This window comes from Hemitrygon akajei, unplaced genomic scaffold (genome assembly GCF_048418815.1).
Source record: "Hemitrygon akajei unplaced genomic scaffold, sHemAka1.3 Scf000107, whole genome shotgun sequence".
NCBI classification, from domain to species: Eukaryota; Metazoa; Chordata; class Chondrichthyes; order Myliobatiformes; family Dasyatidae; genus Hemitrygon; species Hemitrygon akajei.
The window spans coordinates 309584-323205 of NW_027331993.1; the positions used below are offsets into that span (position 1 = coordinate 309584).

Consider the following 13622-nt stretch of genomic DNA (forward strand, 5'->3'; position numbering starts at 1 on the left):
ACTCTGCCCTGGGATCATTAAACCCGATCCACCTCCACCGTGGGGCCAAGATCACTGGTGTAAACTCCAAGGTGGGGTCAGTAGCTCCGATCCACTTCCGCTAAGATCACTGTTAACTCTGTCCAGGGACCACCACTTCCAACTGCCCCTGTGGCGTGGTCTAACTCGCCGCCGCCATTTATTCCGGACACCCAGAACGACCGCACCGTACCGAGACAGACCCTGATTCATCAATTTATTTCCAATGCTGAACGGTGCACACTCCTCCCCTCCCCTCTCCCTGAAGCCCCCAACACAAGTCCCACGTGCCTGGCAGTGCCAGTCACTCGGCTCGGTCTGTACAATAAATAGGCGGCTGGCAGGTCCTCAGCTGGTACATCTTTGGTAGAAATAGATGTAGCCCAGATCTCGGGGAGGCTTCTCTGAGGCACAGACTTTCTGGTCATTGTAGATCACCCACCTGCGGGGCAGAAAGAGAGCACAGGAGTGAGGGAGAGTGGGCAAAGATGGAGCCAAGTCACCAGGGGAGAGGGAGAGATGGAAAAAGGTGTGGTCTCCATCAATGAACATACTTAAGACAAAGTTGGATAGATTTTTGCATGGTAGGGGAATTAAGGGTGACGGGAAAAAGGCAGAAAGTTGGAGATGAGTCCATGGCCAGATCAACCATGATCTTATTGAATGGCGGAGCAAGCTGGGGAGAGAGAGAAGGTAAAGAGGGAGCAGTGAGATGGAGAGAAAGGGAGAAGACGGTAAAGAAGAAGCAAAGTCATGGGCAGAGAGGGAGATGAGGAGGGTAAAGAGGGAGCAGCGTGAAGGGGAATGGAAGTTGATGGGCAGAGAGGGAGGGTTGAGATGAAGCGAGAGAGGCAAAAAGGATACGGGGGGGACTAGTGAGAGACGGACAGAGGGGAGAGAAAGAGAGCTGGCGAGAAGGTCAAGGACCGGAGGACCGGTGTGGGGACAGGAGCCCGGACTCACCTCCCTTCCTTCTTGATGTGACAGACGTAATGGCCGCACATTGTTGAAGTGCCCATGTGGCTAATGAAGGCGAAGAGCTGGTACTCTGCGAAAGAAAGCAAACATCGGCACGGTCACGGTCCGCAGACACGCAGGCACGGGGGAGGGGGGTGTGTGTGCGTGAGTGCGTGTGCGTGTGTGCGCGCGCACGCGAAGCTGAAGGTCTACCGAGCAGTGGTTCTCACCACCCTCCTCTATGCCAGCGAGACCTGGACTGTCTACAGCAGACACGCTAAACAGCTCAACCTCTTCCACTTGAGCTGCCTCCGCAGACTTCTCCACGTACGATGGCAGGACAAAGTCCCAGACACGGAGGTCCTGGAGCGGGCTAGCACCCACAGTGACTACACCCTCCTACAGAAAGCCCAAGCCAGATGGGCTGGCCATGTCGTCAGGATGTCTGACAGTTGACTACCAAAACAGCTGCTGTATGGAGAGCTGAGCCAGGGCAAGCGCTCAGTTGGAGGGCAGAAGAAACGTTTCAAAGACTGCCTCAAAGACCTCAACATCAATCCAAGTAGCTGGGAATCGCTTGCTCTGGACCGCCCAACCTGGTGGAGCAGGACCACTAAAGGAGCGTATGCAGCAGAAATCAGATGCACCGCAGAGGCTCAGAGGAAACGTGCCGCGCGCAACGCTCGAGCTACCTCCGCTTCCACTGCAGCACCTACCCTCATGTGTCCCACATGTGGGCGAGCTTTCAGGGCCCGGATTGGCCTCACCACAGTCACAAACCCTCCACCTGACAGAAGTCATGGTCGTCTTCGACTCCGAAGGACGAAAAGCAACACCACCACCACCAGACACCAGTAGACAGGGGAACAGTGCTGGGAGATGTTTGTGTGTGTGTACAGTGTTGGGAAGTGGTGTTCACTCAGGAAGACATGTGGCGACTGCCCTCAGCGGTAGGGTAGGGTAGGGCGTGCACCCTCAGGGACTTACTGCCTTGCCCGTCGCGGACCTTGGGTCCAGCTGGCATGCACTCGGACACGGATTCAGCCGCCGACCGGCCCTCAGATACGTCCATGACCGCTTCGGCGTCCAGGTCATCGATGTGGCTGAAAATCCAGTCGACAGCCCGTTCCACACTGTTGTTCTGACGGAGAGGGCGACAGGGAGAGAGGTGAGCGCAAAGGACGGACTCGACAGGTAACAGGGTGGGCAGGATGGAGAGAGAACCGGGACAGAGGGAGCTGCGGGAGGGAACCTGGGGAGGGAGGCAGGGAAGAGGGAGCAAGGGGAGGGAGAGGAAGAGGGAGGAGGGGTAGAGTGGGGGAGGGGAGAGACGGGAGTGAGGGGAATGTTCGAGGAAGAGGCTGATGAGAAGGGGAATAAGGAGTGAAGGGAATGCGGAGAGAGGATGAAGTGGAGGAGATTGGGATTGAGCTGATGGAGGGAAAAGCAGTCGGTGGGTGTGCGGTCGGGGGGAGACTGGGTTGAGCAAATGGAGAAGGAATGTATTGATGAGGACATTCACTGGGAGTGAAGAACAGAGCTGGATATTTGGGGATTATTGAGAAGGAAAAGGCGAAGGGAGTTACTCTCCCCCACCTCCCTCGGACTGCCCTCTGTCACATCCCTCGCAGACTCACCGTAGCTCTAAGGGCCCGCAGTGCCTGTTCCCGGGAGAAGCCCATGGAGGAGATGGTGGCCACGCTCTCCTCCGGAGGGGGCTCGGGGCCAGCCGCCCCCGATCCAGGGATGCCGCATGCCGGCAAGACCAGAGGCTGGGCGAAATCTGGGGGGAGCACAGGCAGAGGGTCAGGGACTCGGACACAGAGACGGGGTGGGGACAGGCCAAGGGGATCAGGGACTAAGAGTCACGCGCATTGACAGGAGACTGTCGATTACAGTACAGGAGAGGGTCAGGTACTGGGGCAAGACCGGGACAGTGGGGGGGGGGGGGGGGGAAAGAGGACAGTGAGGGGGTGGGAGACCGTGACAAAGGGGATGAGAGAAGGGGGAGGGGGAGGAGACAGGGATGGTGGGGGGAAACGGGACAATGGGGGGGTGGGATAGAGTGACGGTGAGGGGGTGGGAGACTGGGGTGGTGGGGGGTGTGTGTGAGAGACGGGGACGGTGGGGGCGAGAGATGGGGATGGTGCTGGAGTGGGAAGGGTCAGTGGGTTGGAGACGAGGACGGTGGGGGAGTGGGAGACTGGGGTGGTGGGGGGTGTGTGTGAGAGACGGGGACGGTGGGGGTGGGAGATGGGGATGGTGCTGGAGTGGGAAACCGGGACAGTTGGCGATGTTGTGGGGGCAGACGGCCAGTGACAGCTTCGTACAAGGGGAAAGGTAACGACATCATCTGGGATCTGGTGGAGAAACAGGAGTCCAGACGCGGACGGTGAGAGGCGGGAGTCCAGCTCCAGGAGTCTGACATGGATGAGGGAGAGAGAAGGGGTTCCGACAGGGAAAGGGGCAGAGCTGAGGGCTCCTCCCACCCACAGCAATGAGAGCTGTGAGCTGCTAACCCCTCCCAGGCGTCGTCGCCCACCCACCTGGCTCGTCCAGGTGAGCCATGACCCAGTTCATGGCGGTCTCGACTCCGCTGTTACCCGTGTAGAAGACCGCCTTCCGGCACGCCTCCATCGGAAATCCCATCTCCGCCAGCTGGACCACGACCGACTCATCCAGCACCGGGGCTGGGGGGGGGGGGAGCCAGAGGGCGGGGGAACCAAGGGGGCAGAGAGGGGAGGAGCGAGTGGTCGGGGAAGGGGAGGAGGAGGAGAAAGAAGACCTCTGTTAACTCTCGACATCGGAATCTTTTCGGCGGCCTGCTCTGTTCACCCCAGGGATCAGCACCCCTCCTCCCCTGTCGCCTGACACTCCTTGCCCACCCCAATCTCACGCCCCTCAAACTCCCCGTCCACGCTTGCCAGTGATCAAGTCAGCACAACGCAGGAACCAGCCTCCGCTCCTTCGGGCTCTCGTCCGGACTTCCCGCTGCCTAAGTAAGGCAGCCAGCAAAATCAGAGACCCTACCCACCCCCCCCCCCCCCACAATGCTCTCTCTTCCCCTCCCTCCCATCGGGCTGCCAGAAAGCACATCTCACCAGGCTGAAGGACAACTCCTACCCCCGCTGTCTCACAGACCGTGTGAGAGAAGCTGAGAGGCCAGCCTCCTTCACCCGAGGGGGGATCAGAAGCAGGCACGACCCAGCACAGGCAGGCCTGCCCGAAGAGAAAAGGCACGAGTGGCAACGGTCCCCATTCCCCTTCCCGAGCGTGGTTATCAGGAACCCGGGCGCAGCGTGGTAGAGAAGGGGTGAACCGGCAGCTGTGGAGAGCCCTCGCCTATGAGGGCTGTTGAGTCAATGGGTGGGAGGAGCAGAACGAGGCCATTCAGCCCATCATGTCCACTCCACGGCCAGCACAACGCTTTAGTGGCACGGGGTCGATCCCCGTCGCTGCCTGCAAGGCGTTTGTACGTTTTCCCTGTGACTGCCTGGTTACTCTGGTTTGCCCCCACCAGCCCAACACCCACAGGACCGGTGACTGGAACCCGTCCCGCGACGAACGCCAGGATTAAATCACTGCACTGCTGGACGGCGTGGCTCCAAGGGCCCATTCCACACTCATACCTCAATGAATACTTCTTCCCCAATCCCATTCTCCCACCTTCTCTCCGTGACTTAACCCTCTTCCCGATTATCGACCCTGCCTGGAACACGTCCAATGACTTGGCCTGCACGGCCATCTGTGGAGCTGAGTGCCACAGATTCACCACCCTTGGCTGAAGCAAATTCTCCCCATCTCTGTTCCAAAGGGACGTCCCCTGACTCCTGAAAACACCCTCCCCCAGGTTCAATCTACTCAGGACTTTTCAATGAGATTTTTATAAATGACCTGGATGAGGAAGTGGGAGGATGGGTTAGTAAATTTGCTGGTGACACAAAGGTCGGGAGTGTTGTGGATAGTGTGGAGGGCTGTCAAAGGTTAAAGTGGGACGTGATAGGATGCAAAACTGGGCTGAGAAGTGGCAGATGGAGTTCAACTCAGATAAGTGTGAAGTGGTTCATTTTGGTAGGTCAAATATGATGGCAGAATATAGTATTAATGGTAAGACTCTTGGCAGTGTGGAGGATCAGAGGGATCTTGGGGTCCATACGATGCTCAAAGCTGCTGCACAGGCTGACTCTGTGGATAAGAAGGTGTACGGTATATTGGTCTTCATCACACTTGGAATAAAACTTAGCAGCCGAGAGGTAATGTTTGGAGTACTGTGCTCAGTTCTGGTCGCCTCACTACAGGAAGGATGTGGAAACCATAGAAAGGGTGCACAGCAGATTTACAAGGATGTTGCCTGGATTGGGGAGCATGCCTTAAGAGAATAGGTTGAGTGAACTTGGCCTTTTCTCCTTGGAGCAATGGAGGATGAGAGGTGACCTGATAGAGGTGTGTAAGATGATGAGAGGCATTGATCGTGTGGATAGTTAGAGGCTTTTTCCCAGGACTGAAATGGTTGCCACAAGAGGACACAGGTTTAAGGTGCTGGGAAGTAGGTAAGAGGAGATGTCAGGGGTAAGTTTTTTACACAAGAGAGTGGTGAGTGCGTGGAATGGGCTGCCGGCGACGGTGGTGGAGGCGGATACGATAGGGTCTTATAAGAGACTTTTGGATAGGTACATGGAGTTTAGTAGAGGGCTATAGGTAAGCCTAGTAATTTCTAAGGTGGGGACATGTTCTGCTCAGCTTTGTGGGCCCAAGGGCCTGAATTGTGCTGTAGGCTTTCTATGTTTCTGAGATCCACTCCACCACCACCCCAGCAATCCCGTCCCTCCGAACATGGAGCACAGGTCCAGAGATGTTAAGCCTTTCTTTCCTGGGACCTTGAAGCTCCTCTGGAGCCTGTCCAGGGCAAGCACCTCTCTCCTGGGGAGCTATCTAAAACTGCTCCCAATATTCCAAGTGTGCTCTCAACAAAGCCTCGGCAGCCGGGTCAAGGACAGGGCAGCACAGACTGGGTTTCAGGCCTCGGGAGGGTGAAGCCCGGGACGAGTGGACGGGTGAAATCAGGAGGGTAGAGAGGGAGTAGGGGGATGGATCAAGGAAAATCTCCAGGCTCCATAGCTCCATTCACCTTGAAGCCCGGTGCAGACGCCACTGCACCACCGGACAGGGGACAACAGGGCCACCCAGGCCTGGAGGCACAGGGGATGGGTGGGAGCTTCCATCGGGACACTTCCCCCACATTCACGGAGGAGAAAATCACGGCCGCTCGAGAGGTATAGGGGAACGAGTGGAGGTGTTCTGCAGAACCTTCGGCTCACCAGGGAAGCTGTTGCTGGCAACACTCAGAAGTGCGCTCGGTCGGATAATCCCGCAGGACCTGACCTGGTGCACCCCCAGCTCGGTGAGACAGAGACAACATGCGCAGAGGCACGTGCTTCAGTGTTTCAGCTCCTGAAGGCGACCAGGTGGCTCCCGTTGTTCGAGAAGGGCAGAAAGCACAAGCCAGGGGATCTACAGGCAGCTCAGTCTCGGCTAATTCTGAGGGACAAGATCTACAGAGCTATGCAAACGCCTTAGGTGCATATATACATATAGCCACCATGCCCAGGAATTTATGCATTGAACTGCGCTGCTGCTGCAAACAAATTTTATGTCGTACGTGAGTGATGATGAACCTGACTCTATTGTGGACTGAGAGCAGGAAGGGGGGAATCATGGTTGGGAGAAGGGGGAGGGAGCGGGAAGCGACAGAGACGTTCTGTGCTGATCAGTAAGCCAACTGCTGGGAGACAAACAACCTCGCCTGGAGTCTGAGGGCTGGGGGAGTCTGCACCCGCACCAAACCCCACCCACCCACCCCTGGCACTCCTCCTCTGCCAACTGTCCGACACACCCTCCACCCTCACCGTCCCAACGTCCTCTGCTCCCGCCAGGTTTACAAACTCGCTGTCCGCTCCACGTTGATCACATACGGCGCTGTGCAGAAGTCTGAGGCACCCAAGAGATATATATGCGCCTAAGGGTTTAGCCCAGGACTGCACCAGCACTTGGGCAGACAAAGTCTGATCAGGAGGCTCTGAGATTGGGAGCTGGTGCTGCGAGAGCTGAAGAAAGGGGCAGAGGAGGGTAGGAGAGCAGAGGCTGCACATTTGAGCTTTAGCGAGGCCTTCAGTAAGGTCCCGTGTACACTGGGTCTTACGGAACCCCTGCTTCGCCCATTCGAACCTGGCGCAGAGCTAGGAACCAGAGGGTGGTGGGCGAAGGTGGGCTCTCACATTGGAAGCTGCGCCGCGTGGGGACCCTTGTTCTTCGTCATTTATATAAACTGATTTGCTTCGAAACGCCATCAGTAAGCTTGTGGCTGGGACGAAACTCGGGAGATGTTGCCGGCGAAGGAGGTTATTGGAGATCGCAGGGGATCCCTCCAATCAATAACCCTTCTGAACCGGCTGCCGAGTTTTGCGGCGGGGTTAACCCGAGCCTCCAGGGTGCAGGATGGTGGCGGCGTGGCGCGTACAGGCCTGAGAATGGGGTGGGGGGGTGGCTGCTAGTGCAGGAGGCAGAGTCACGGCGGTGGGGCCTGAGGGCAGGGTCACCACCCAGGTCCAGGAGGCAGAGTCACGGCGGTGGGGCCTGAGGGCAGGGTCACCACCCAGGTCCAGGAGGCAGAGTCACGGCGGTGGGGCCTGAGGGCAGGGTCACCACCCAGGTCCAGGAGGCAGAGTCACGGCGGTGGGGCCTGAGGGCAGGGTCACCACCCAGGTCCAGGAGGCAGAGTCACGGCGGTGGGGCCTGAGGGCAGGTCACCACCCAGGTCCAGGAGGCAGAGTCACGGCGGTGGGGCCTGAGGGCGTATGGAAAGGACAGGGTCACCACCCAGGTCCAGGAGCGAGGAACAACCCGCTGTCTGGCCGATTTACGTGCCAGGACACAGTCACCTATCGAACACAGAAATCCCTCGATAGAAATCCATTTACTGTACTGGAACACAGTCACCTATCGAACACTGAAATCCCTCGATAGAAACCCATTTACTGCACTGAAACACAGTCACCTATCGAACACTGAAATCCCTCGATAGAAACCCATTTACTGTACTGAAACACAGTCACCTATCGAACACTGACATCCCTCGATAGAAACCCATTTACTGCACTGAAACACAGTCACCTATCGAACACTGAAATCCCTCGATAGAAATCCATTTACTGTACTGAAACACAGTCACCTATCGAACACTGAAATCCCTCGATAGAAACCCATTTACTGCACTGAAACACAGTCACCTATCGAACACTGAAATCTCTCGATAGAAACCCATTTACTGTACTGAAACACAGTCACCTATCGAACACTGAAATCCCTCGATAGAAACCCATTTACTGTACTGAAACACAGTCACCTATCGAACACTGAAATCCCTCGATAGAAACCCATTTACTGTACTGAAACACAGCCACCTATCGAACACTGACATCCCTCGATAGAAACCCATTTACTGTACTGGAACACAGTCACCTATCGAACACTGAAATCCCTCGATAGAAACCCATTTACTGCACTATTACGCAGTAACCTATAGAACACTGAAATCCCTCGATAGAAGCAACACACACAAAATGCTGGAGGAACTCAGCCGGTCAGGCAGCATCTGTGGAAAAGAGCAAACAGTCGACGTTTCAGGCCGAGACCCTTCGGCAGGACTGTTTACAGATCTCGGCCCGAAATGTCGACTGTACCTTTTCCCCCACAGATGCTGCCTGACCGGCTGATTTCCTACAGCACATTGCGTGTGCTGCTCGGATTTCCAGCCTCTGCAGATTTTCCTTCCTTTTGACCTCGATAGAAACCTATTTACTGTACCGTAACACAGTAACCTATCGAACATTGAAAGGTCTAGATAGAGTGGACCTGGAGAGGATGTTTCCTACAGTGGGGGAGTCCAGGACCAAAGGGCAGTGGCTCAGAATATAAGGACGTGCATTTGGAGCAGAGACAAGGAGGAATCTCTCGAGCCAGAATCTGTGGAATTCAGCGCCGCAGACGGTTGTGGAGGCCAAGTCACTGGGTACATTTAAAGCAAGGTTGATAGGCTCCCGATGGGTAACTGCGGGAGGGGAAGGCAGCAGAATGGGGTTGAGGGGCAGGATACGTCCGCCGAAATGGAACGGCCTAATTCTGCTCCCGGGGAATGTAACAGCACAGAGAGAGACCGAGAACAAGAACGTGGCCCAGCGTGGCAGGTAGGAAGATTGGCGAGGAAGCCGTTTAGCATTCTCCGGTCAGGGCAGTGAGTACAGGATTTGGGGCACTCCAGTGCAGTTGGGCTAGTCGTTTGAGGAGGCCACACTTGGACTACACACACAGGGTTGGAAACCCTGTCGGAGGAAGTTACAGCCTCAAAGACAGCTTCTGTCCCACTGCTTCAGAGTCCCCCAGTAACATCCGACGGACTCGACTTCACCCTCTGTCCTGTCGGGGCCCTCGCACCTTGTGGTCTACCCGCCCATCTCTTCCACTGTGGAGTAGGGTCAGACCACAGGGGGTGGAGAGGGAGGACATCATTGTCCAGCCTCCTTCACTCCAAAAACACACACACCTTTACTGAACAATCAGAGAATGTGGAGAGAGGGAGGGCAGGGAAGAGAGAGAGGGAGAGATGAAGGCAGACAGAATACACAGATATGGGGAGAGAGAGTTCTGAGAAGGGGAGAGGGGAGGGAGAGAGATGGAAAAGGGAGAGAGAGAGAGGGAGAGATGAAGGCAGACAGAATACACAGATATGGGGAGAGAGAGTTCTGAGAGGGGGAGAGGGGAGTGAGAGAGATGGAAAGGGGAGAGAGGGAGAGATGAAGGCAGACAGAATACACAGATATGGGGAGAGAGAGTTCTGAGAAGGGGAGAGGGGAGGGAGAGAGAGGGAGAGATGAAGGCAGACAGAATACACAGATATGGGGAGAGAGAGTTCTGAGAGGGGGAGAGAGAGGGAGAGAGAGAGAGGGAGAGATGAAGGCAGACAGAATACACAGATATGGGGAGAGAGAGTTCTGAGAAGGGGAGAGGGGAGGGAGAGGGAGGGCAGGGAAGAGAGAGAGGGAGAGATGAAGGCAGACAGAATACACAGATATGGGGAGAGAGAGTTCTGAGAAGGGGAGAGGGGAGGGAGAGAGATGGAAAAGGGAGAGAGAGAGAGGGAGAGATGAAGGCAGACAGAATACACAGATATGGGGAGAGAGAGTTCTGAGAGGGGGAGAGGGGAGGGAGAGAGATGGAAAGGGGAGAGAGAGAGAGGGAGAGATGAAAGCAGACAGAATACACAGATATGGGGAGAGAGAGTTCTGAGAAGGGGAGAGGGGAGGGAGAGAGAGGGAGAGATGAAGGCAGACAGAATACACAGATATGGGGAGAGTTCTGAGAGGGGGAGAGAGAGGGAGAGATGAAGGCAGACAGAATACACAGATATGGGGAGAGAGAGTTCTGAGAAGGGGAGAGGGGAGGGAGAGAGATGGAAAGGGGAGAGAGAGAGGGAGAGATGAAGGCAGACAGAATACACAGATATGGGGAGAGAGAGTTCTGAGAGGGGGAGAGGGGAGGGAGAGAGGGAGAGATGAAGGCAGACAGAATACACAGATATGGGGAGAGAGAGTTCTGAGAGGGGGAGAGGGGAGGGAGAGATGAAGGCAGACAGAATACACAGATATGGGGAGAGAGAGTTCTGAGAGGGGAGAGAGAGGGAGAGGGAGAGATGAAGGCAGACAGAATACACAGATATGGGGAGAGAGAGTTCTGAGAGGGGGAGAGGGGAGGGAGAGAGAGAGGGAGAGATGAAGGCAGACAGAATACACAGATATGGGGAGAGAGAGTTCTGAGAGGGGGAGAGGGGAGGGAGAGAGGGAGAGATGAAGGCAGACAGAATACACAGATATGGGGAGAGAGAGTTCTGAGAGGGGGAGAGGGGAGAGATGAAGGCAGACAGAATACACAGATATGGGGAGAGAGAGTTCTGAGAGGGGAGGGAGAGGGAGAGATGAAGGCAGACAGAATACACAGATATGGGGAGAGAGAGTTCTGAGAGGGGGAGAGGGGAGGGAGAGAGAGAGGGAGAGATGAAGGCAGACAGAATACACAGATATGGGGAGAGAGAGTTCTGAGAGGGGGAGAGGGGAGGGAGAGAGGGAGAGAGATGGAGTGGGGAGAGGGAGAGAGATGGAGTGGGGAGAGGGAGAGAGATGGAGTGGGGAGAGGGAGAGAGAGGGAGGGGAGGGAGAGAGGGAGAGGGGAGGGAGAGAGGGAGTGTGTAGAAAAGAAAAGAGTGCACTAACATGTCGGAGAGGAGAAGCGGGCAGAGGAGAAGGAGTCGTCATCGTCGTTGCCATAGAAGCCAAAGCTACCTTTGGGCTCGTCGGGGGTGACCAGCGGGGGGGGCGCAATGTCTGGCAGCTCCTCCTCGCCCGGCTGCAGCCCGCTGCCCCGCAGGTGGCTGAGGTCCAGCTCCTCGGGCATCTCGATCGATACGTCTGTAGGGGCAGAGAGGCAGTGAGAGGGTGGGGGAAGGCAGCACAGGGGAGGGAAGGAGCAGGGAGAGGGGTTGAGGAAGTTGGGAGGGAGACAGAGAAGAGGAGGAGTTGGGGCAGAGGAGAGAGGGGAGGAACAACAGAAAGCAGGAGCGAAGTGAGGTGCAGAAAGGGGGGCAAGGGAACATGGGAGGGAAGAGGGAGGGGTGTGGATAAGGGAGCGAGGAAGGAGGAGAGGGAAGGGGAGGAGGGGGGATGGGGGGAGGAGGAGGGGGGATGGGGGAGGAGGGAGGATGGGGAGGAGGAGAGGGAAGGGGAGAGGGGGGATGGGGAGGGGAGGAGGAGAATGGAGGAGGGGAAGGGGAACAGGGGAGGAAGGGGAGGAGGAGGGGGGATGGGGAAGGGGAGGAGGGGAAGGCCGGCGATATGGAACACCTCACCCAGCTTCTTGGGCACCCAGTCAACTCCGAAGGTGAATTTCCGGATCTGGATCACCAGGTAGTCGGGGAACGAGGCAAAGCGGGTCCTCCTGTGGGAAAGCAGACGGGATGGGGTCACTGTCTGCCCGAGCCTCCGCTCTCTGCCACGATTCCCCCCTCACCTCACCCTCAACATCGCCACCCCAGCACTCGCCACAAACCAACCCTCACTGCTCTTCCACCCACTACTCCATCAACCTGCCGACCCGACCGACCTCGTCCAACCCCACCCTAAACTCCTCCATCCCACAACCCCCCCACCGCTCGCTCACCCTTTCCCCACCCTCCGAGTCACCTACTTGACGGCCACGGATTTGGCCAGCAGGGCGGTGCTCCAGAAGTCGTCGACGTGCTCCGGCTCAGCGTAGGTGTTGAGACACGCCTCGAACGGGATCTTCGCTCGCACCACCTCCGGGCCTGCCCGCTTCTCCGCCTCTGCCTCCTGCTTCCGCCTCTCAAACTCTGCCAGCTCCTCTGCCACAGGACAGGTCGGGGTCAGGAGAGAGAAAGAGGGGCAAGCACCACTTCCGCCCTGCCCCACTACCCCCTCCCCACCCCCCAGCTTTTTAAACAGGACTTTCTAGCACTCCTCCAGGCACCAGAGAGTGCTGCCACAGAGCGGTAAGGATGGGGACAGAGTGTGCGAGATGATCCCATGCCTCAATCCATTCCCCTACTCTCCCACTGCCCCTCAGACGTTGACTATCCAGAATACCAGTGGCACCAAAGAGTGACACCACTCAGCAATAAGGGGGACAGAGCGAGAAGGGAGAGCACAGCGTGTAGGGCAAACCCTTCCCCAACTCTCCCCCCCGCCACCCTGGTGCCTCGTAAAGAGACCCTCCAGATGACCAGTGGCACTCTTCCGGGCACCATGGAGTGTTGCCACAGAGCTGGAGTGACAGGGATGATGCACACACAAGTTCTTCCCGGTTCCTCAAGAGTGGGTTTGCAGTAACGATGAGGGCAGAGTGTATGAGCAGATCCCAGTTTTCAAGCAGTGGGCCACACTTCCCCCAGCTCTCCCATCTGCTATACCCCTTAACGGGACTCTCCAGCAGCCCAGCGGGCTCCAGGAGGTGCTGCCACACAGCGGTGACGATGAAGACAGAGCATGCAGGGTGCCCCCAGTTCCTCAGGAGTGAGGCGGGTCTGCACCAACCCTCTCCCGCCCTCTACCTCTCAACGGGACCATCTGCAATACAAGCAGCGCTCGTCCGGTGGCACCGGGTCGCAATGACAGGATTAAAGAGGGCACGATGCCGCGGCCTTCGGGTAGGTAGCTCCAGTCCCGCTCTTCCTGCCCCACCAGACTCCAGCTCCGCGAGGGGGGGAGGGGCCGTCAGCGCGGACTCACCTTTGTTGACGGCGGCCTCCAGCGGGACGGGCAGCTGCATGATGTAGTCAACCCGCTGGGTGTACTTGACCTTCCCGGACGTCAGGCAGTTGATGCGCTCCTCGACCAGGAAGCGGAAGGCCACGTTCGGGTTCTCGGAACTCCTGCAGTTCCTCTGGAAACGGGAGAGGTTAAAGAGGAGGCGCACCGGAGTTAGCGGGAGGAGGGACGAGCGGAGTTACACCAGGGACTCACACCTGGGGGGCACAGTTCGAACAGGGCAATGCACACGAGATGCCGGACAGGACAGGTAGCGTC

The 13622-nt window shown here is 57.1% G+C and overlaps 1 protein-coding gene across 2 annotated transcripts in view; it reads right to left on the reverse strand.

Annotated features, from left to right (window-relative positions):
* Window positions 1-222: 222 nt before the first annotated feature.
* The window catches only part of usp5 (ubiquitin specific peptidase 5 (isopeptidase T)), a 36491-nt gene continuing 23091 nt past the window's right edge, over window positions 223-13622 (reverse strand). The window contains exons 11-19 of one of the 2 annotated variants that reach the window (XM_073037878.1): window positions 13326-13479; window positions 12268-12442; window positions 11930-12018; window positions 11367-11492; window positions 3522-3665; window positions 2613-2758; window positions 1963-2116; window positions 982-1066; window positions 223-460 (exon numbers count right to left, since the gene is read on the reverse strand). In XM_073037878.1, coding sequence (XP_072893979.1) covers window positions 367-460; window positions 982-1066; window positions 1963-2116; window positions 2613-2758; window positions 3522-3665; window positions 11367-11492; window positions 11930-12018; window positions 12268-12442; window positions 13326-13479 — 1167 coding nt within the window. In that variant the 3' untranslated portion in view covers window positions 223-366. Of the gene's footprint in view, window positions 461-981; window positions 1067-1962; window positions 2117-2612; window positions 2759-3521; window positions 3666-11297; window positions 11493-11929; window positions 12019-12267; window positions 12443-13325; window positions 13480-13622 lie in introns of both variants that reach the window. The other variant, XM_073037877.1, reaches the window with a different exon arrangement.